At 43.0% G+C, this 24,227-nt stretch overlaps 1 protein-coding gene and 1 long non-coding RNA gene across 4 annotated transcripts in view; one reads left to right on the plus strand and one right to left on the minus strand.

Moving 5' to 3' along the window:
* The first annotated feature begins 1,535 nt into the window (after positions 1 to 1,535).
* The window catches only part of CACUL1 (CDK2 associated cullin domain 1), a 330,048-nt gene continuing 307,356 nt past the window's right edge, over positions 1,536 to 24,227 (plus strand). The window contains exon 1 of one of the 3 annotated variants that reach the window (XM_085602995.1): positions 1,536 to 1,892. In XM_085602995.1, the coding sequence (XP_085459121.1) occupies positions 1,694 to 1,892 (199 nt within the window). In that variant the 5' untranslated portion in view covers positions 1,536 to 1,693. The remainder of the gene's footprint in view (positions 1,893 to 24,227) is intronic. The other 2 variants (XM_085602999.1, XM_085602988.1) reach the window with 2 other exon arrangements.
* On the minus strand, positions 7,715 to 21,828 carry LOC146866897 (uncharacterized). Its single transcript, XR_014965984.1, has 3 exons — positions 21,742 to 21,828; positions 21,239 to 21,328; positions 7,715 to 8,337 (listed from the first exon to the last, which is right to left on the minus strand). It is a non-coding gene; the product is annotated as an uncharacterized LOC146866897 (long non-coding RNA).

A 24,227-nucleotide genomic window follows, 5' to 3' on the forward strand; every position in this document is an offset into this window, starting at 1 on the left:
TTTTCACACAGAAGGTTTAATCTGAGCAAGTTTAATTTGCGAAAATCCTGCTCCATCAGCCATCATGACGCTGAATGGCACCTCCATATCTACCAACCCTTGACATCCTCAGCCGCCCTGTAATAAATTATTCAGTGCTGTAAATTGGCAGGAGCTGCCCTCTACCGAGTACCTGCCATTGTTTAATTTGAAAGTGGCAGTACCTCGACTTCCAAGCACTGCTCCAATACATTTTAGATCATGTATAGAAAGGGGGGACCCAATATTCCAAACGCATCTGGGTACGGCAAATATAACAAAGAACAAGATGATGCGAAGGAACAAATCAAATAATATTTCTCTCACAAAATGAAGGAAACCACAAATTATCCTTCACGGTAAATTAATTAAGTATTTGAATAAATCGTCTGGCATTGATATCATTGTCTGGACACAGTGTCATTTGATAAATCTCTTTTATCAACGTTTGGATAAAGATTCACAAACACATAATTCGATAGATGAACATAGAAACATTGCTCAAAACCAGAGAAAAGCATAAACAAACTTCAAAGAAAATTTAATCCAATCCTTACTCCCCTAAAGTAAATAATGGATGTAGACACTTCTATCGTGAACATTCCATTAGTCAAAGTCGCCCCATTACGCAGTGCTGAGAGGTATTGAAGCTTACACCTCTAAACATGATTTCTTAGTGCTACATATATCTCAGTTAGACAATAATTCAGATTCCTCCGGGGCTCTTTGTAATCAAAATAGTCGACGCGTTTCAGCCCGACTTGCTTGAGGGCCTCATCAGGACTAGGGTATATAAGGGAAAATCTCCTGGAACCACATCTATAATATAAACAAACATATACAATATGTATAATAATCTATATATATACACTCTCTATATACAAAAATATACAAACTCTCAGTACTGCGTAATGGGGCGACTTTGACTAATGGAATGTTCACGATAGAAGTGTCTACATCCATTATTTACTTTAGGGGAATAAGGATTGGATTAAATTTTCTTTGAAGTTTGTTTATGCTTTTCTCTGGTTTTGAGCAATGTTTCTATGTTCATCTATCGAATTATGTGTTTGTGAATCTTTATCCAAACGTTGATAAAAGAGATTTATCAAATGACACTGTGTCCAGACAATGATATCAATGCCAGACGATTTATTCAAATACTTAAATTAATTTACCGTGAAGGATAATTTGTGGTTTCCTTCATTTTGTGAGAGAAATATTATTTGATTTATTCCTTCGCATCATCTTGTTCTTTGTTATACCAATACATTTTAGAGGCACTTCTCAGGAGGAAACAGATATTCTGAATAGTCAGTACCTACACTTTTATATTTCCATTTAAAGCACTGCCCATACTACTCCCGTAAACTCAATATGTTCCCATGCTGCGACGTTCAACACCTAACGACTTCTTAATTAATTTGCAATAACGAGGTTTTATATGCGCGAAAAGTGTAGACATGCTACCATGTGTTTAAATACGGCGCACAAATAAGATGTAACTTGACGTCTTTGTCACGTGACGTTAAGTCGCGGCCAAGTAGTTTTCCTCTAATGGGAAATAGTCACTACCTTACCGGCCCGTGGGTTTCGTAGAGCTCGGTGGCGGCGCGAGGAGGGTCAACATGAGCCGCAGGGCGCGCGACCTACGGCCGGGGGGCTGAGAGGCAGCATGGATGAAGCAAGTATGGAAGACGAGACCATGGAGGACCCGAACCACAACAGCTGGGAGCGGCAGGGGCAGCCTTGCGAAGCAGACCGCACCGACCAAGGGGACACCAGGCCCGTGCCCGCCAACGGGGAGCCACCGGGGAGCGGGGCAGTTAAAAGCGGAACAGCCCTCAACATCAGCACCACCGCCAGCAAGTTCCGTGAGTGCTGGGAGAACTGGGTGCAGAGGCTGGGGTGGCGTGGCGGAGAAGGTGGCCTGGAGGAGTACCTGAAAGGTTGAGAATGTGTGCCTGAAGTAGCAATGTGAGGTACTTTTAAGTGTACTGTATATGAGTTCTTGTAAGAATGTGGTGTGCTGGCGGCATACAGGCGGGTGGATTCAGAGTGTTCACACTCTAACTCTCAAGTCATCCCTTACTGGCAGGGTCACAGTGTCTTCGAAGACGAAACCACGTCACGGTATCGGGATGGGTGTATTATGGTTATATGGTGACTGGGTTTTTAAAAGCCAAAAACTGGGACAAACAATGGACAGGGAAGTAGGACTGTTTGTTGACAGCAAGAGTAGTCATAGTAAAAGGACTACTACAACGAAGACGGCTGTAGATGGACTACAGTGTAGTCTAATACTGAGAAGACAAACGTAATCATACCTTGCCAAGTGAACCCGCGGCAGTTGACATCTTCAACTGCACTTTGCATTTCGGACATTTTTTCGTGTTAACCATTATAGGTATAGTTTATATACCCCTACCTAGAAAGAGACAAAGTATTGTTAGCCCAAAAAATCAGAACTGGTCGGAAGTAGTACGAGTCGCAAGGGACCACTCGACCGCTTTCCACTGCCTTCATGGCCCTTGTGTGGCGCTGGGGCATGTCCTCCCTCTAAGCTGCCCATCTCTTTAATATCTTTTGTTCTCTGTTAAGCCTGTATCCAGGGCAGCTCCCACACCCTGAAAGGTTCTTTCCCACTATGACTCGTCCCCACTCTCCCTACCGCCTGCCTGTGTCCATTTTAACCCCCCTTCATTCCTCGTGTCTTCGTGCAGTTAGGCTCCTCACTCGCCAGAACCTTTATTCCTTTAACTTGCATAGATCAAAGTGTCAGGTAGACTTTTTTTTTACGTGGCTACATCCGATTGGCACGTACTATTGATTATATCAGAGTGACTACTATGCGTGTAGCTCTGTTAGTCTAGCATTCAGCCTGGCAAGGGTAAGGATGGTGTTTGACATGTGTACTCCGAGAGGGTTGGGTTAGAGTGGTAGTTGTGTTGGGCAGTATAACTAATCAGTTACTGTAGCTCAGGGATAGATAAGTATTTGAAGTACTCTGATAATCCTTGACTTTAAATAAGTGTGGCATGAGCTGGTGCTCAAGGTGGTTATATTAAGTGTCTGACGTATGTTTACTGCTTTGGTTTAGAATGGGTGGCATGTTGGCTGATTCTCTGAGCATTAAAACACGATAGCTGGGAGTTTCTAGGGCGTGGATCATAGTGGTGGATGAGGGTAAATCTCTGGGATTAACAAACATCCAAAGGGTTTGAGCGTGGTTGTGGGAACATTTTGACTCCTACGATTAGGAGTCAGGCGTTTTTACAACACAAATTCAGAGTGAGATGGCAAGGGAACTCAACTGGCATTGTGAAAGTTTCGTTTGGGGTGGTAGATGAGTTACTTGTGTTTCACCTGCATCTCTAAAAGTAGTGAGGTTGCACTACTCGAAAAACTATTCCTTAGGTGAATACTGTCTTCTTCTAGACGGCCAGCTGCATGGATTATTTTTCTTCTGTTGGACTTCCCCTCAGCATCTTAAGCCTTGTGCTTTAGATCTTGTGAGTGTTTGAATATTGCAATACGTATCCTCTGATGTTTTATGCAGGTCGCAACACAGAGTATCTGTAATCCCCACAGCCTTATTAAGAACATTAGACATTCACAGGCTGTCAAGAGTCCTCTGCTCTCAAAGGTACCATTTCCCTTAGTTTGTAGGCTTCACACTGGACAGATGAACATCAACCAGAAACAGCTGGTGTCAAATCAACCACCTTTTATATCGGCGTCCCACATCTGTATATTATGTCAGAAGTAGAGGGGGGGTTATGATTTGTTGCTGGCCAAATAGTTCGTAGAAGCTCGTAGATGTCGGTAATGAGGACTGGGCCAGCTCGAGAACACCTGGGGTAGTCACCCCAAGATGCTCATAGGCTTTGCTTGTACGACATGGAGTGGGTTAGGATAGCGTTTTAGCTCAACAATTTGTATTTCTTTTCTCCCGCTCACCAATCTTGCCTGTAAGGGAAAAATAATTTGCCCTAATTGTCAAAGAAGGAAAGAAAAGAAGCATTGGCAAAGCCAATAGGTCGCTCTTATGTGAAAACAATTGGTTTTGCCAATGTCTGTTAGCCATGCTGTACAGCATCGTGGCTGTGCCATATGGCTACAAATAAAGTTAGAAAAAAAGCACTATGATGTGGCTAGTGCTTTTTTTGCTAACTTCACTTTTAGCCATGTCTGACACCATAGCTTTCGTATAGGTGAGACCTATTGGCTTTGCCAATGTTTGTTATAAATCCGAAAAGAAAAAAATATATATATCAACGTAGAAGATTAATAATGTTCATAAAAGTAACAATTTTGTGTTTAGGATCATATAAATGTTTACAATATCTGTAATTGAATTACGATATTTGTTTTGTTTAAAATAAATTCAGATTCTATACATATTTATAACAAGCTGCAGCATAGTGTCCTTGTAACGTTCAAAGTAGTACGCACATTTGTGGTATCCAATCAACACGTCTTGGGGAAATTCGACAGAAACCATCTAAATTTAAAATAAACAAAAGCTCATCATAGATGTTATCAAATGAGAATCTGGAAGCACAAGACAACGAGGAAGGAAGTGGAGAAACACGCAGGGTCCTCGACTGTCTAAAGGGCTAAGGAGGCACCAGTCCCCAATCAACACAGGGAATGCTACAGCAATTATCTGATCTAAGTTGGGTAGCTATGTACCGACGCTCAGTTATGTAGAAATAATTACTGGGCTTGGTGGCTTCAAATCTTAGTCCGCATTGCTTTTAAGAAATCTATCATTATTGTCAGTTAGAGCTGTTAAAATCCTATGTCTGGGCAAGCAGGGCTCGCGCCGCTATGAGATTTGGGAGATATGATGAGGTAAGATTTCCCTGTGCTTCACTATCGGAAGCTATAAAAAAAAAAGTGGGTTAATGTTCTTGGGAAAAGTATCGTGTCAATATACACTAAGCCGGTATGCAGAGCACTATTAAATAAATGCAAAGAGACTAGCAGTTCTTTCTAAAAACATCCGAACAAACAAGTGACAGCACAAAAAAAGAACGAGGAGGAGGGATGACAGTATCATGCAGTGGAGAGAGATGAAGAAAAACAAGTCACTTATCTCTCTGTGCCTAAAAAATAAATCTGTCACCTGCATGTTATGTGATGTGCTATTTAGGGGTTATGTTACAGCCTCATAATGAAGCATAGGAGGGGCACCAGTGGGCTCCGTGCAGAGATTAATCTGCATTCCTCTTTCCTATAAACACTCTCACTTTGAAGACACAGCTTGCCATTTGAGCCCTGTCATTGAATGCATAGCAAATGTGATGAGATAACAAGATTTACAGGCCTGTTTACAGATAGGGAGTTTTCGGAAGAATACCGGTAAGTATGGTTTTGGCGTGGGAGGCAGAAAGTGAAACTTTAGAGGCTTAGCCAGCAATTTGGAAGCAAGAAAAAGTTTGTTGTAAATTACAAAGCCAATGGCAAGCAGCGGGCAGAACGCATTCCCAGGTCATCTTTCTGAAGCTCCCCAAGATGTCTTTTGCGTAACACACAGTTGCGTGGTCTGGTAGGCTGAGAACTAAAAAAGTAGAGTCTCTTACCCTTGAAGGTAAGAGGCGGTTTGGCAATGGAGACAGACTGAGTGTATTTATGCACAGGCATGAATGACAGTTGAACACATGCAAAGGACAGATTGCACTGTGAGAGGACAGACAGCACATAGTCTTGCGTAGTGCAGCCCAAAGTTTTACAGAAGAATGAAATAAACTTGCTGAGGACAGGAAAATGGAATACCATATCAACGGAGAAAGAAAGCAATGCGCATGGAGTGAAGAGCAGGGTTTCTGTCAAGATTGGCAGCATGCTTGCATATGGCGCTGGGTGCAGGCTCGCACAAAAGCAGCAATCCGGGATGAAAACAAAAGTGTGGTTGTCTGGGTTTCCACAGGACTTCCAAAATATGGTATAGAGAAAGAAATGTATACAGTCAAAGGGATGCAAGGAGTAGACGGCAATAAGGGTTAAATAGTTCTGAACAGGGTGGGTGTAGTTCGTCTTGCTCCTGGACGTCAAATTTCTGTGGAGCTCTGGCTTTTCTACTGCGGTGATGCTGAGAGCGCCGGCCACGGGAGGCAGTATGTTGTGGGGCTGGGACCCACAGAGTGCGAGAAATCTCAGGAGAATTAAATGGTACGGTCCCAGGTACCCGTCTGCCATTCTAGCCCATAAAATATAGAGAAGCAGTTCTCTCTCCCTCTGTCACCAAAAAGACTGTCAAGGTGGCATTGAAACTCTTGGTGCAGCACCTAGACTCTCAGTACCCTATCGAGAGAGAATTAACTTACTGGGTGGGCTTTTAAAAAGAACCCGCATGCAGGAGCTTGCCCTGTGAGTTAAGTGAGAGTCTCTGTAGAACTGGTGCTGGAGGAACAGACACGCGGGATAACGGCCCACTGTGGTGACACAGCATGCCTGGGTTCATCAGGGAGAGGTGGTGAGAGAGGTGAAAAACCTTCTAGGGCCCTGAAGATTTCCGTCTAGTGAGTGGCAGCAGTGAACTGCCAGAAACCCAACTTTGCTGAATAAGTGAGGCCGCTTTAATCTACCACAGGTCAGCTTTACATCAGGAGCCTCTTCTTTCCATGCTGCCAAAAGATTTTAGAACAACATTATCCAAAAACAAAGAATACTCTTGTTGCTCGCTTCCAAACCATGAAGACAGAGCGAAAAGTGAACCAGAAGGCTTGTGTGTCTGCTTTGACTCCTGCTTAATGACCTGAAGTCTACTTTGAAAAGTATTGATTACAAGGTCATAGCGAGTGAGGGTAGTATGCAAGAACTGAGAAGTGGAGTTGGCACCATGATGGGCGACCTGAGCAAATGGAGCAAGGTATAGGGAAACTGCAGAAAACGGTCAGTAAACAGATGGGGGACATGGAGAGTTAGGATACCTTCATTAAATACACCAATTCTGCCATGATCCGTCGTTTTAAGAAGTGGCAATACTGGACAATACACTGCCGGCCTCAGGCCTGGGAATATTGGGATTCCTTAAATTGAATGATGGGGAAAACATCAGAAGTAATTACCAGTTTCTGCAAACAAAAAATGGGGGGAAGAGGGGCCAGGCACCTGAGGGAGTCCACCAGGCGATACGTTTGCCGGCAGGAGGACCCAAATGGAAACTTGTTGGACACTGGGACAGTATTGGTTAAACTGGGAACTCCACTCCAGAGAGAGAAGTTCGCTTGTGGCATCCAAGAACAGAGGGCTTTTCTATAAGTGAAGCAAATTGCTAATTTTGCCACTTTTAAGCAGTACTGATGCAGATTTGGGTCTTCAATTTCCCCCTACTTCCACTGACAGAACGATTTCTCAGTCACACGCACATACACACATCATACGCTGGTGGGGCCCATAACACCAACATTCACTCTAATCAATCTATCCGCGCCTATAAAGAGGGAAAAGGACATCAATTCACGAAACACAACTGCTTATTCCTGATGGAAGAACCACTTTCCCTAGAATCACCCTAACAGTCCCTCCATCAGGTGGGGGTCATCTGGATCAATTAGTTAGAATAGGATATAGTGATTCCCTAACACAATAAATCAATCAATAAACATTTCAATGAAATAATCACCCGACACATTAATTAAAATAAAGGTTTGTTTATCTAAATCAAATGCAAGTTAAAAGCCTAAATAATGCAAAATCATCTTTTGTCATATTTACCTATTCTGGCTAATAGTCGTTTTCTAAGTCAGAACTGGTCCTCTGCAAATTCAGTCAAAGTCTTGCTCAATCATGTGGCGTCACCGTCCTCTCTGTCAGCGTCGGGACCTCTGATCATCAGTTCAGGAAGTGGCTCTCAGGGTACAGCTACATCAGAGATCAGCTACTAGCCTCTCTAGTCTACTAATATTTCTACTAAAATTTACATATATAATGTAAGATTTGTCGTTTCTCGGAGTTCCAATTAGCTAATTCAAAAATGTTAATTTATTCTGCAACAAGTCCGTATTTTCCCATCCGTCTATAGTTCATAATTTTATTGATTTGGGAAGGCACAGTTCGCAACATTATTGCAACAGTTCTTTGCAAACAGGAAAAGTTCATCAGTTCAACTTTAATGTATCATTCTTTTCACATTCAGGGGCACTTGGCATTTTTCCCGGAGTAGTCTTCATGGATATGGCGTGATGGGTCATTCTGGGGACATGGTCGATGTCAGTGCAAACGCCTTCTTCATTGTGATATTAGTGATGCAATGGAACTCAAATTCAGGCTCCAGTCGGCAGCCATTTTATAACAGGCCACAATGGTCAACTTAAGTAAAGAAACACAAAATCGTAATTAATACATAGAAATAATTAAAACAGTGTTATTCCCCTGCTAATACCCATATGTGCGTGCATTTATCTAGCCATATGCAACATCTAAAGCCATTAATGCATGTTTATTTAAAGCGCAAATCACAATAACATTACATAAGCAACGTTATTTTATTAATATGCATACAAACTTAGTTCACTTATTATTTTAGCCATGCAGATGCATTCCCACGTGTATTCTTTCGGTTAATAGGATTGATTAGTACTATACTGCAAACCATTAATTATTATAATTAATCATCAGTCATTTTAATAAAGACATATGAAAATGGAGTGGGTAATTCAATTTTAAAGTATTACACCTGCTCCAGCAGTACCACGCAACATAATACGTCAGAAATCTAAATTGTAAAGAAAGACCTTTTGGCATTGTGATGCACTGCTTTGTTGTTACATGGCGAGACTTGGGGTGCAAAATGTTTGAAAAAATATTGCCTTCTTGTACCCCAAGTGCCAGAGACTTTCTGGAGAGCAGAATGTGAAATGCCTAGCACAAGCAGTAGGCAGGAGGAGTAGAGGACACCTGAAAGAGAACTGTGGGTGGCAGCTGTGGCTATCGGCCGGCATCATGGAAAAACCGTTGAACTAATGTGTTGTATAGAAATTGAGATTTGCAATTCTGTTTATTCCCTCTTTCCTCCTTCTTTTTAGGTCGAGCATTCGAGACCTCTTGTGTATATACTTTAGTATATACTTATATATTAGTAAATACTTATATGTGTATGTACTTTGTGGGCTCTGGAAATCAGCCCTAGGACTTGTCTACTTCCACTCGTGGACTTTTTTGTCTGTTCAACTGCCTTTATTTAACTGTCTTAATAAAACAAGCATTGGCATAGCCAATAGGTCTGGCCTTTGGGACCTTATAAGTATTTAGTTATGCAGCAGAACATCCTTGGTGCAACAACATCAACTGTTGCATGGCTAAACATTTATAAGGTCCCAAAGGCGAGACCTATTGGCTATGCCAATGCTTTTTTTTGCTAGGCACTGGGTGATTAAGTGATTTGGCCAGAATCACAGGATGTTCAGTGTCTTTGCCGAGACTCGAACTCAGTTACCCCGATTCGAGGTCGACCGCCCTAGCCGTTGGGCCAACTCCTCTCCCTTTCAGCTATGAGGTGAGGCTGCTTAGACCCTGCTAAACTGTGCCTTGGACTCGGGCTCCTAATGATGATGGGTAGGTTACCAAGCTTTATACTAATTAGGACGGGAATCCTAAATAACCCAGGAGTAAAAGATTGTACAGTAGATGGTGAAATATTAATTGGGGGGGGGGGGCACAAGGAAAGAGTGAGGGAAAGGCAGAGACGGTAACCAGGGATTATGGCAGAGTGCAGGCTACAGGTTTTAGGACAGGATAAGGGCAGTGTAGTGGTAGAGGGAAGGGGCAGGGAGCATGGCAAATGTGTATTAACAGAGAGTGGGGCAGGGAGCAAGGACCGAGTACAGGGGTAGGGACAGAGCAGTGGCAGAAAGGCTGACATGTTGGGCAGAGCAAGGGATATGGGGAGAGTGCAGCGATAGAGGATAGTAGCTATGGTGGGGAGTAGGGGCAGGGACCCTAGCCATAGCAATGCAGTAGGGGGTGGGACAGAGACAGGGTGCTGTGGCATAGAGCCGGATAGGCAGACGGCACCGAAGCACAGGGAGGAAGGAGGGAAGGACAGACAGTAGAGACAGCAGACAGGGCCGATAGCATGGGTATGCAGCAGGGATTTGGACCAGAGACAGGAAGCAGGGTGTTGTGGCGGAGGGTGCTGTGGCAGAATGGTGTTTCATCTTTTTCCAACACCTACATGATTGCCCATTCATGAACCAATAAGATACTTTACTAAATTGACCCGGGTTCCCTATGAGTCGTCCTTGTGCTGCTTATATACTATGAGACTAGGGGCAGCAGCTGGGGCACTAATGTGGGACTTCACATCCCTCGGTAAAGGATTGTTCTGATGACGTCCGTAGGTCACCTGACTTTGGGAACCAATCAAGGTTGGTTTGCCAGCCTCCTTTCCCTGTATACTGTTTATGTGATTACGTTTTAGCCTGGCTCTGCCTCCGAGATACAAAACCTCAAGCAGCTGGTTAGCCATGCAGGGAGCTGCACTGTAAAGGGCCCGAGTCCTGTCCAGCTGAGACTGTGAACGGAGCCGACGTCTGTGCTGCAGTGGCACCCCCTGCTGCTCACTTTTATTGACGCCCCTGAGTCTTGGGTTACTGTGCCTCAGAGTGCCTGCCGCTCATGTCAGGGCTGGTGATGCAGGAGCGCTCCTGCTTTCCTGCAGCTTGGCGTCTGGCACTTTTCCAAAGTGCGAGCATAGAGGTCTCTAGAGCAATCACAGGGGTGGAGGTGAACTCCATTCCACCCTCACTGAAACCCAGAGTGTTGTTATCGACCCTTCCTTGGTGTGTTCTGTCTCAGAGTTGACATGTGTAGTATTTATCATGCAGCGTGTGGGCTGCAGCCCTTCCAAGGGGTATGTATGCCTTTATAGCTGCAGCTGCAGAGACGTGCCAAGCTGCATGAAAGGCAGCGGAGGGAGAGAGAGCGCCACGCCTGGGCCTTCACAGCTCATAAGACGAAGAGTGTTTGCACGGGCCAGCCCTAGCTGTCATGCCGGGAGCCAAGTTAAGAGCCTGGCACGTTCTCACCTGCTCACGCGCTTGACACATCTGCCGAAGAGATGGCGCAGACTCGGGCTGTGAAAGAACAGACCAGCACAATTGGCCGCCTCATTTTGGCACTAGCAACAAGGGACAGAGGCTGGACCTGGTGGCCCTTGCTTTAAAATAAATGGGAGAGGAGGGTGAAGTGCTGGGAACAGGTGCCCTCGGAATGCGTGTGCCAATAGACTTTTCTTATCTGCTTCTTAAATAAACAAGCAGATAAAAAAAGTCTATTGGCACAAGATGGCATCGGCTTGTCCACAGTCAGTACGGACACGCGCATGCTGTCTGCTATGGACAAATGGCAAGAGCAGCCATGTTTGTCCATGCAGACGCGTGCACGAAAGCCCTCGGCAGAATCGATTCCAAAAGGTACTCGCAATAGCGAGAGCAGCGCATGCGCTGCTCTTCGCTAGGCGAGACCTAAAAAGGACCAGTAGAGGTCAGTAAAATACCAGAATTGCTTTCTACTGATGGACTTTTTTTTTTTTTTTTTTTTTTTTTAGTTTTTCTGGCAACTGCCTCTATTTAACTTTCTTGATAGAAAACAACCAGCATAGGTCAGTAAAATATCAGAATCACTTCAGCATTCTCTAGATTCCAGTCCATAGAAATTGTCTTCCACGAGCACCCCATAGACAAAAGTATTTTTTTCAAGTCTTGTATTTTCAGTGATATAACCACCGAAGGCCCTGATTTTATATTAACAACAGAGCTTTGGACTATACCATTTCCCGCTGAAAGGCAATATTTTTCTCCATGTGTTCCCATACCTGCCATGTCGCGCAGTTTGGTGCTTACTTTCCATCATGTTAAAGAACAGTAGATGTTTCAGCACCCAGGTTAATGTGCTGCATAGCTAAATACATATAGGGTCCTAAGGGTGAGACCGATTGTATTGCAAATGCTTGTTTTTCTGAGAGGTCAGAAAGATTTATGTGGTAACGATCTGTCCTATGTCGGACTGACGTGTAAGTTTGTCAACTTAGATGTGCTACTTACTGGTTAGATGTCGGCCCTAACTGAGCAATCAAGCCATGCTACTTTAAGCATCTTATTCGTATGCTAAACAAGCATTGGCATAGCCAATAGGTCTCGCCTTTGGGACCTTATAAGTGTTTAGCCATGCAACAGTTGCATAACTAAATACTTATAAAGTCCCAAAAGCGAGACCTATTGGCTATGCCAAGCAGCCGTGCGGCCGCGAAAGTGATCGCAATGGCGATCAAACATCAAAGCGGCCGCGAAAGTGAAAGTAATTGCGGAAAAGCGCAGCGCGCGCACCCGCGCACCTACACTGTAGCTCTAGGCTGGCCTGGTAGCACTTTTTGGAGCCCTCTCAAAAAGTCTCGCCAGACCAGCGCATGCGCTGGGTCAGGCGAGACCTAAAAATGAAACCGCAAGTTTAATTTTTTCTTTTTAAATGCATCCTGTTTTCCATTAAGGAAAACGGTCTACATTTAAAAAAAAAAAAAGATTGTCTAAAAGCAATCACAGACATGGTGGTTTGCTGAACTCAGTAGGCCACCATTCCTGTGATGGCTGTGCCTCCTAATGGTTTGCAAATTTCGACCTACCGCATTAATATGCATAAGGTAGGTCTATTTAAGACCCACTAGGAATCGCTAATGAAACTCAAAAGAGTTTCATACATTAGGAATACCGATTTCCTAGCTGCGATTCTGAGAGATTCGCAATTACGATATCGGTATTTCTAATGTTAGTACATCTATCCCTAAGTGATTTCCCCAGAATCACAGGATGTTGAGCCAACGCAGAGCCTCAAACCTGGTTCCACAGTTTTGAGGATGAAAACTCTGCCCATGGTGCCAAATCCTTCCTCTCCCGTCCGTTTGTTATCCTTCCTCCCTCGTTGCTTTTAACCATGCTGCACAGCATCTGTGCTGCTGTACAACATGGCTAAAAAAAATCATTGTTCCATGTTGGCGGTGAAACAAAATTAGTGATCACCTGCTCAACAAAAAAGCAAAGGAGAGAGAAAGAGTGTAGAGTGGGAGGGGAGGTGAAAGGAGGCAGAGAGAACTATCCCCAGTATCAAGGATCCAGTCCCAAAGGGGAGGACTCACTGTGGCCTCTTGTTGGCCCTCACACACCCCGAAGGATGTCTTGCTTCATCATTGGGCTTGTTGTTGCTCCTCGTCGGGCCGGCGCTGCAATGCCCGACGGTCCCCCGAAGGGTCTCTTTATCGGAGGTCTTTTAAAGAGAAAAGCCGATAGGTGAGTGCGAGTGTGTGGGATAAAAATGGTGATGGATCCACGAGGTAGGTGATTACGTGCGTGCAAAGTGTGTGAATAAAATTACCTAGGGGTGTCCAAAAAGCGCTATTTTATTGTTATGGAGCCCCTGGTAAATTAAAAAGACCGGTAGGTCGGGGAGTCACTATTGAGAGCAAGGTGCTAATGTGACTTAAAAAGAGGTTGACTTTTTTCACGCCTAATTAGCCTGAGAAGGTCAGTGGCGTTTCTTCAGGACCTAGCTATGTGGGAGGATGTGCACGGTGAAGACGGGGGTTCCGGAGATTGGAAGGGTAACCCGCGTCTGTGGAAGGTAATGAGAGGTACGGAACTGCGGGGTACAATGACCTATTCAGCAGGGTCAGAGAGTGGTCTCTGTGAAGCGTACCAAACTTGTGTTACCCTCGTAAGTGTAAGTGAGGGCTTCCTAGGTAATGCCATGGCTGCCTGCGCCCTATTTGGGTTGCGTCGGGGGCCGGTTCATTCAGCACCTACCCTCTGCCAGCGGCTGCCTGTTGGAAGTCACTACAGACGGAACCCCCGTTGCATGCACGTAATCACCTACCTCGTGGATCCATCACCATTTTTATCCCACACACTCGCACTCACCTATCAGCTTTTCTCTTTAAAAGACCTCCGATAAAGAGACCCTTCGGGGGACAGTCGGGCATTGCAGCGCCGGCCCGACTAGGAGCAACAACAAGCCCAATGATGAAGCAAGACATCCTTCGGGGTGTGTGAGGGCCAACAAGAGGCTACAGTGAGTCCTCCCCTTCGGGAGTGGATCCTTGATACTGGGGATAGTTCTCTCTGCCTCCTTTCACCTCCCCTCTACCTCCCCTCCCCCTCTACACTCTTTCTCTCTCCTTTGCTTTTTTGTTGAGCAGGTGATCACTAATTTTGTTTCACCGCCAACATGGAACAATGTCCTCATTGATTTAACTGTCATTGGTGGAGCACGGACATTGGACCACAACCAGCTCCTGGTCCCCCTCTCTTTTTGTTGATTTAAAAAAAATCATTGACAAAGCAAACAGATCTAGAATAGGTGAGACCTATTGGCTATGCCTATGCTGAATTAAATATTTATTGCAAGCAGATGGCTACTTTGTCTGGGCAGTGGCATGTTCTCTTTTTTCTTTCTGTGGCATATGTTTGCAATTAAAAAAAAAAAAATAGCCAGTGTGCCAGCTTGCCAAGGCTAGACCTATTGGCAATGTTACTTGTATTTACTATCTGGTCCTGGAATTCAGATCATGTCTCCAGTGTATGACAAAAGAGAGCTGACCACTGACTGCCCAGAAGAACTGCCTTTATTGTGACTGACGCTGCAAGAAGTGGCCCAGTTCTCATTGAATGCCTGTGGGCGTCAGTGTCCTAATAGAACATCACAAATGGCCCCAGTAAAAAGAGCTGCAAGAGATGCTCTCTGACAGCGTGCTTCATGATCACTCCTAAAAACACAATATACATGTAAATACAGCCAGCATCCTTGAGACTCTAGCCTTTCCTGAAAATTCTAAGAGGTTTCCCTACCTTCTCATGACTAGCATTTCAAAGGACAACTTTTAGAAAGGACCCAGTGTACCTCAAAATAGGATCATCCCTACACGCCCTTTATTACTTACACGACAGTAAAACAGTCATCGAGGCATGTGACGACATCAAATTAGCTCCCAGACACCAACGGCACTCGGCTGCCATCGATTAGAGAGAGAGAAGAGGCTGCGAGCAACCTTTGGAACTCTTCCAGCGGCCTCAAGGACCTACAAAATGGATGGGCCTGGAGAACGGCGCAAGACTGACTCATCACTCCTCCCGCTGCGCTCCGTGATGTTACAGCAGATGGACCGTGCTTCTCTTCCCCTTAACAACGGCCAGAGGAATCCATCAACAGCTGCTGGCTTACCTTAACCACATTTACACAACCAGGGGTCAGTTAATTACGTCATCCAAACCAGAGGTCGTCTGATTACGTCTTTCACGCCTCCAGCCACAGGTAAATCCCCGTGACGACAGTTGAAATAATAAAACGTTAGCACGTCACACATTTCGTCTGATGCTTTGCATCGATTTATACGTCACGGGAGTCACACAAATGACTAACACTGCACATACAAATAAATATATGCAAAGCCTAGATTTGCTTGCATGCACGCTCTTAACATTATATTAACAGGTGTGTGCTTACATTTTAGTTGAAAATGCCCTTGATCTTTTTTCTCTTCTGCACAGAGATTTTTTTACCCCCCATAAAATAATGAAATATAAGGGTGCTTGCATGTCCTTTACACCTAATGTAAATACTCATGCCTCACATTACTTATGCTAAAGTTAGGTGTGTAAATTGAGCATGAAAAACATTGGGGGACATTTTTCAAAACAAGCATTGGCCGCGCGGCCGTGAAAACGAAAGTAATCGTGATCAAAGTGAAAGTGATCGCAATCGCTAGGACGGGACGCGCTGTGTGGCAAGCACGTGAGTGGTGCGCGCGCAGCAGTGATTGGCGGCTGCGCGCGTGCACGCTCTCATGCACTCAAGCTTTAGGCCACAGGCAGCTCCCAAATACAAAATGTCTCTCCGAGCCAGCGCAAGCGCTGGGGCTCAGCGAGACCTAAAAAACCAAGCATTTGCAATGCAATAGGTCTCGCATTTACGTGAGTTTAAGCTATTGGCATTGTAAATGACTGCCTTTTATTTATGTTTTGAAAACGAAAACCTAAATAACGGGCATTGTCATTTACAATGCCAATAGCTCAACTGCATAAATGCGAGACCTATTGCATTGCAAATGCTTGTTATGTGGTCCATCAATCTGCCATCACTAGTGGCAGAAAAAGAGACCAATACATTCTCAACGCTGTCTGTCTGTTCCACAGCTCTATCGAGGATATAGCAGAATAGCCTGGCATTTTATTTATTAAAATATATGACATTTTTAGTTTATGATGTTCTCTAAATACTTATATAGTCACAGGTTTACACATATATATGGCAAATTGTGTTTTTAGAAATAGGCGGCAAAATGTCGGTTGACAAAATAAATGCGGCCCAAAGTCTGCATACCCTACAAATTAATGCACCGATTTCATCCAACAGCTTTCAATTTCAATTGTTTAGAGGGAGTAGATCTTTCTTGTGAAGAAAAACCAAGCCATAATCACTAGGACAATAGTGGGCTCCAAGACGTACTATTGCATCACTTTATTTTTAAGCACACCTAAATCTAGTATTAAAAAACTACAGGTTCTACAGAATACCAGAATAGCATCACTAACGGACGTTCTACCCAGACACCACATTAGCAGTGCGAAAAGACACCTGCAGTGGCGCCATGAAAATGAGAACATTCAGTGCCAATCCCTTATGCTGGCATTTAAAGCAATACTTGGATCAGCACCAACAAGAGGCCTGCAGTGTTGAGCTAAAATTCTCCCGTTCCACATAGCGTCAAAAGATCACAAGCAGCGGCATAAAAACAATCTAATTTTCACACAGTGGACTCGATATGCTCAGCTTGTATTTAGAATGCAAACCCACACCAATATATCAGTATATAACTCCTATTCACATCCCTAGGGGAGCAGCAGTTTCTGGTCAAAGGCAAATAAAGCTGTGTGGCTAATTAAATGAACAGCAGTTTCTCCTTAGTCCATATATTTTGATTGTTCATACTAATCTCTTCTTAACGCAACATCTCTCTTTACTGACCAGATGATGCACAAACTGTTTAAGTGGAGGTGCATTTCTTGAAGATAGCAAATGTTGCTCCGACTAAGAAGAAATGCTACCTTCATTTAAAATGGTGGAGAAATCCTCCTGTGAAATGGCAACTCGTAGATGGCTTCAAACTATTTTGGTACAAAATCCTAACTAATGGCAGCTGCTGCAGAACAGCTGAGGGCATAAAGCTTTGCATTTTGTGGTTGAGTGGCCACGTGACTAACAGCTGCCACTGTGCCAACTGTATAGCTGCTTAAGCATGTGCAACTGTAATGTACAGATTTGTAACCCAAATGGGTTCAGTATACCACTACCATTCTTTACTGTCACTGTAATGCCAAACATACTGAGGTGAGCTGGTATAAGGAATGTGCAAGGACAACGTGGCATCCATCCAGGCTAAGGGCATAGAGTCTAAGGTAATGCAACACTGCTATCGAGACGATAGAGATTGAGGAGAGAAGTAATGAGGTGGTGTAGGACTGCCGTAGAGTCTTTACGGAGGACTCTATGGTTTGGAAAAGAAGGGAAGAAGTTTTTAAATAAGGTTCCAGCAGAACATCATATAAATGAGAGCAGTGATACAGCGGATGAGGGCAGTAATACAGCGGATGAGGCCAAATGAGAAGAAACGTTTCTGATTGACAGATTCGTCAAGTAGTGTTGCATGGTGCGACAGTGGCACAGTAGTCACATGATCAGAGGGCCGTCGGACACATTACAATATAGTGCAAGCAAGGGAAGCAGCCTCTCTCAAGACTGGCCAGATATAGTTACATGCACAGTGGTATTTCGGCTGCTGGCTGGCACGTAGCTACTTTCCTAATATTTCACGACTCTTGCGTATTGATGCTAGTAGAAATGAATAAATATGGGCCGATCGTTTCAACGTTATGCTCTCTACCAAGCTAACACAAGCATTGGCCGCGAGACGCCATATGTGGTGGGGGAGGGGGAGAAGCGGGAGTTGCGCGCGCGCTAAAAGAAAAAAAGACGCGAATGGTGCGCGCACGATGGCGCCTCTGCTCGTGCATGTGCACGTAACCGCACGCTCCATGCCAGCAAAAAGTATGTGGTAGGACTTTTCAAAGCCACAGTGGTATTTCGGCTGCTGGCTGGCACGTAGCTACTTTCCTAATATTTCATGACTCTTGCGTATTGATGCTAGTAAAAATGAATAAATATGAGCCGATCGTTTCAACATTATGCTCTTTACCAAGCTAACGCAAGCATTGGCCGAGCGCACGGCCGCCATATGTGGAGGGGGAGAAGCGGGAGTTGTGTGCGCGCGCGGTTAAAGAAAAAAAAAGGACGATAGTGGTGCATGCGCGATGGCGCCTCCGCTCGTGCATGTGCGTTACCGCACGCTCCATGCCAGCAAAAAGCATGTGGTAGGACTTTTCAAAGCCCACTACTAAATGTCTCGCAGAGCAGCGCATGCGCTGGTTCAGGCGAGACCTAAAAAGAGTTAAACCTAAATAGTTCTAAACCAGGGGCCTTTTCTGTAGTGAGAACTGTTAATTGAACATTTTTCAGAGCTACTAATATTATTAGAGTTGTAATAGGACCACATCACACACAATAATATCAGGGCCATGCCTTTCATGACTATCAGCAGTGATAACCTCCATGCATCAGGCAGGGTTACAAGCATTATTGTAAAAAAGACTATCAATTTTCAATGCCTCTACATAAGTAATGCATAATAACCATAACATAATGCCCTTGGAATCAAGGTAACAGCTAGTCTCCTAGATGCTGCCTGTCTTATCACTCCAATATTACCTTTAAATATAACATAACTTGTGGATTTGTAAAGTGCTTGTGCACCCTAAAGGGTGTATTTTCACTGAAATAACATGTTTATTGTTAACCAACACCATGGTTGAATTAAAATTCAACAATACATACATTTTAATCTTGAATACACGCTTTTCAATTTTTGTACATATATAGTGACTCAACCAAGCATAAGCTTCTATTTTAATAAGCTGGGTTGCATACTGGGGAGCTACTTAAAGGTATCTGGAGAGCTACCAGTACCTCACAAGCTACTCGTTGGAGAAGCCTCTTCCACTTCTTCCAACTGACGTTCTCTTCAGATATTCACTGAATATAGTTCAGAAAGTGCTCTGTGTGGAGATTGTGCCACAAGAATTTTAAAGTTTAAAGTCATTTGCACATATTAGTGTATATCCTATCAAATGTGTGATTTCTTGTCTGATTTATGTGTAGAATGTTGAATCATCCTTAGTTGTGTGTGTTTCTTTCGCTTCTTGTTGCAACGATTACTTTTCGCATCTGCAAATATTATTATTATTATTTATTGGGGATGAAGTAGGGGGCAGTGTCATACGACTCTGTAGGTTCTCTGCTCTTCGATTTTTCTTCAGTGTGCCCCGTAAAGCGCAGTCTTCTGTCAGTCCTGCCGATGCAGGCCTAAGCTGTTTGGGTGAATCCTTCCACCTCCACTTGAGTGCGTGTATTGAACTGCACAAGGCGCTGCCTTACAACTATAGCCCTCCTTGTCAGCTCCTGCCGACTCCTCCATCTATGGCTTGCTCTCATACATGCTGGCTCATTCTTTGCCAACATGTGTAATATGATCTCAAATCTATTCTCAGTGTCCTGGCGAAGGGGCAATACACATGGTGGGATCTTCTTTAAATGTGAGAAGGAAGCTCCTTAAGGTTTATCCTGTTTCTGTGTATCGGATGCAGTTGTAAGTAAGTACAAGAACAAGTACTTGCAAAGAAGCACAATGGTTATGCTTGAAATTGGTCGAGATAGTTTATCCTTGTGGGTTGATCCACCGTTCCATGAAAAGGATATGGTTTTGCAGAATGGGTTGTTTGCGGACGCAAAAAACCCTAAATGGTTGAGGATGAATTAGGTTGTATCACTACTGTTAACTCTCTATCCAATTTCATATCGAAATGCATGAAGAAAAAACTGGAATGTGTTCGTTTTGCTGGAACTTACAATGAACTTACTGATGTTCACCTTTCCAAAAGGTCATATTTTGAAGGATCACCTTTTCACGGCTAACTTGCCTTCCAAGGTAACTATAAATTTCAGTGTGAGGAAAGGTAGAGGGTAGTGCCTTCTAAATTGATCAACGTCGATAAAAAATAAACGTCAAAGGATTTTTCGGATAAATATCCCGTACTTGGTTTTATTTGTATTTTTATAGATAATGTGCAGATATAAATTGTGGAGAGAAAAGCCAACACGTGTTTCGCCCTAGTGGCCCATTGGCCATGGGATTTTTCAAGGCTAAAGTAATAGAATTGCAGAAATGGGGATTGAAGATAAGTTAATTGCGATAGTTAGATAAAGTAAAGAAAAATAGGAACAGAGTGTGAGAGAGAGAGAGAAAGGAAGAAAAATATTTACCGAAGAGAAGAAATAGTGGTTGGGAAGAGAGAGACATGAAGGTGGTAAGGGCAAGAGAAGGAGGGAAAAATTAAGAGGAGAGAAGAGAAAACTTAAGGACAATTGAGAAGGGAAATAAAAAAGGGGATTACATGATAAAGCTTATTAGTCAAAGATATACAACTGTTATATATAACATGACATACGAGAGAATATCATACTAGGTATTGATGATAAATGTAAAGCCATGTATAGAAACAGTATATTATTGAACAACAGATACAGTTACCATATTAAATACATATGGACGTGAATGGGAAGGTAAAAAACATAAGTGCTTTCACCAGTATTGTCAAGGACATGTTAAACACTAGGTCATATATGGAACAAATATATATAGAAACATGTAAAAAAACACATTGCAACAGGTGTGGTTTTAACCATAGTGAGAGGCTTAGTACTATCATCAAAAACGAAATATGGCAGATAAGAGAAGTTTTTATAGATGATTATCTAATTATGAAGTCTTAACGAGCGAAATTTAAGATCTAAGAAAATCAAGTATATTATCAAAAGGCAAAATGAACATAAATCAAGGTTTGCTTTCCTAATTAAGACCTCAAAAAGCGGTGAGAAAGAAAACACGGTAAAGCAACCAAAGTCAAGTAGCAAAGTGAACATAAATCAAGGGTTTGCCTTCCTAATTAAGACATCAGGAAACGGTAGAAAAGAAAGGAAAACACAGTAAAGCAACCAAGGTAAGACTGCATAATTAGGGCCTCATTGATAAAGATTTAACATTACAACTGCTTACCAGAGCTTCGTTATCATCAATATCTTCGTATTCGGGAAAGCAGAAAAACGTGAGATCACTAAAGGTTGCTAATAGTGTGAAATCGGGTCACTACATGAGAAAAATAAATAAATGGGCTAGGGGACCATGGGTAATCAAAAATGTACAGGAAAAGAAAACGTGAAAGAACCTCATTGTGTACGTGAGAGAGGCCGAGTGTCATTAAGTGGTTGGTTACGTTAGTGGGATGAAATCTGTGATCTGTATTTCATACAAGAGTCAAAATACAACGCGACTTAAAACAGTGCGGAGAGGGGACGCGCTGAAACAGCCGGCTCTTGAAATTCGAATCTGGCACGCTAAAAGGGAAAAGTGGATGAGCGTTTCAAAAATTTGAATGTCTTGAGCAGAGGGCATGAGGGCGCGATGAAGTAATTAAGCGGATAAGTGTTAAAAAGATTAAATGTCTTCTATAAAGACAAGTAAAACGCGCTAAGATGGTTACAGATGAGAGCCTCTCTCACCTTAGGAAATCAGTAGCATCGTCTCTGCGGTCCCAGAGAAACCAGGTTCCGGTTAGCGCTGTCAGAAATAACCTGATTTCTGTTCTGCCGTCAGCCAGCTCGGAAAGGCTGACGTACTAATAATAGCAAAGGCCACTGAAAAGTTACTGTGTTAGCAATAGCGAAGGCCACTGAAAAGTTACTGTTCTATGGTGCAAAAATTTAAAGGCTACGTGCTGAAAGCCATGAATTAAAACAGGAGTAAAAATAAGTAGTTCCTGACATGGAAAAGACTAGGTCTTCACGAGAAAGAAAAATCGGGGACAAGCGAAAAGGGGCATCTCGAATTCCTAATGTCGGTAAAGGTCAATGTGTGATTAGTAAATTTGAGAGTCTAGTATGAGTTGATCCCCAGAGTCTGAAGAATATGAGCATCTGTGGATCAAGTCTAACAGTAACGGTAAAAAAAAAACGTGCAGGGTAAGAACACATGAGCACACAAAAGATGAGAATAGCTATTCGAAGATGAATACAGTGGTCTCCAAAGAGGGGAGAGTGGTTCTAATTAACTTATGCACCACATTATTATAGGTGATGTTATTGAAATAGAAAATACTTAACATGTGGGTTAGAGTCTTGAAATCTCGAAATGGATCGCATGGTATGTCACAGAATCTGTGAATATGTTGAAAAGTAGAAAGGAGCGATATAGCACAGAATTAAGACCTGAGCACGGCAAGCATGCAAGGAAGTTAGTAGCTAGTCAGTGTAAGTATTAAAGTCTACAGTAAAGGTTCAAGGGAGACAAAGAGGGTGTCATGAGTTTCATTTGAGAAGAGTATGGGGTGGAGCATTAATATAACCAGTAATGCATTTCTGCATCTTTGTTGAGGCTAAGGGTTGTGACATTGAGACGCATAATGTATTCACTTTCTCTGCGTCTCATGATGAGTTCACGATTTCCTCCTCTCGATGCTGGTTTGGTGGTTTCCAGTCCAAAGAATTTAAAGGTCTTCCGGTGTGGGTGAAATTCTTGGAAATGTTCAGTTAGAGGTGGTCCTACCTCTTCTTTATTGATGTTTCGATAGTGTTCCAAGATTCTGATTTTAAGCGGCCTAATCGTGCTCCCTATGTAGATTTTGTTGCAGGGGCAGATTATAATGTAGATTACATATGTTGATGTGCATGTGATCCAATCTTTGATTCGAATGGTGGTATTAGGGTCATGCTTGTATTCAATTTGTTTATTGGCTCCCAATTTGCACGCATTGCAATCACGGCAGGTGTAGAAGCCAGGGGGCTTAGTCAAGAAGTTGGTCTTGGGTTTGGTCCTTTTATCTTTAAATTCAGATTTACATAGAATTTGTTTGAGATTCCTGGCTCTTCTAAAAACCCATTTGAGGATATTCTTCCATCTGGTTGGTTAGTGATGAATTAGAGGTCAGAAGATACCAGTGTCTTTTTAAGGCTTTCCTGGTGCACTGATGTCCATTGTGATAATCTGTTAGGAACCTGATTGTATTTTGTCTCTCTTTACCTGTAATTTCTTTGGGTTTGAGAAGGTCGTCCCTTGACAATTTTTCACAGTCTTTGGATGTTTTTTCAAGGAGTTTTTTGGGATATCCCCGCTTCAGAAGTCTCTGAGTTAGGAGTTCCGAACTCTCTTTGAAGGCATCAAGTTTACTGCAGTTTCTTCTCATACGTTGATATTCCCCTTTCGGGATATTGTCAATTGTTTTATTCGGGTGACAACTGTCCGCTCGGAGTTTTGAGTTGGCCGAGGTTGGTTTCCGGAAGGTTTTGGTTTGTAGTTTGTTGTCCTCTACATATATGGTTATGTCTAGGAAGTCAATTCAATTCAATTCAGCTTTATTCGATTAAAAATCATTAATCATAAAAGCAGAGACACAATGCATAAAAAGACATTAAACATAATTACATTAGCAGCTGATTTCTTGATTTAAAAATAAATTTTAAAAATGCAGTAACAGAGGCTATAACATAGGGTGAATCTAACATTTGAAGGGCTAGCAGTGCGGGGCGACACTGCCTAACCCCAAAGGATTTCAGGACTGGGAGGATCCATCTTTTTCTGGGAATGCTATAAAATTTACACAAAAAGACAACATGTAGTGTAGATTGGATTGATACATCGTCACACGGACAGAGGCAAAGAGATTTAGACCAATCATTACAAGCAGGGAAACTTAATAGCCTATGGATAATGCCGAGGCGGAAACGGACTAACAGAAATCTGTCAAAATCTCCAGTAACAATTGTAATATATGGTTGTATTAAGAAATGAATGGAGATCAACTGGTGTACCTGTACAGTAATTTTCTTCATTTCCGTGCACAGTCTAGAATCATTTAAGTAGTCCAGGCACATTTCTTTTAGAACCTTTCTCGCAATCAGAGTCAAAGAGGTAGGATCATCGTAAAATTCAGGGCGATTCAATTTACAGAAAAACAATTTAATATAACTTAACCATCTTATCCTATGCGCTC

The sequence above is a fragment of the Triturus cristatus genome, chromosome 1_2 (genome assembly GCF_964204655.1).
Source record: "Triturus cristatus chromosome 1_2, aTriCri1.1, whole genome shotgun sequence".
NCBI classification, from domain to species: Eukaryota; Metazoa; Chordata; class Amphibia; order Caudata; family Salamandridae; genus Triturus; species Triturus cristatus.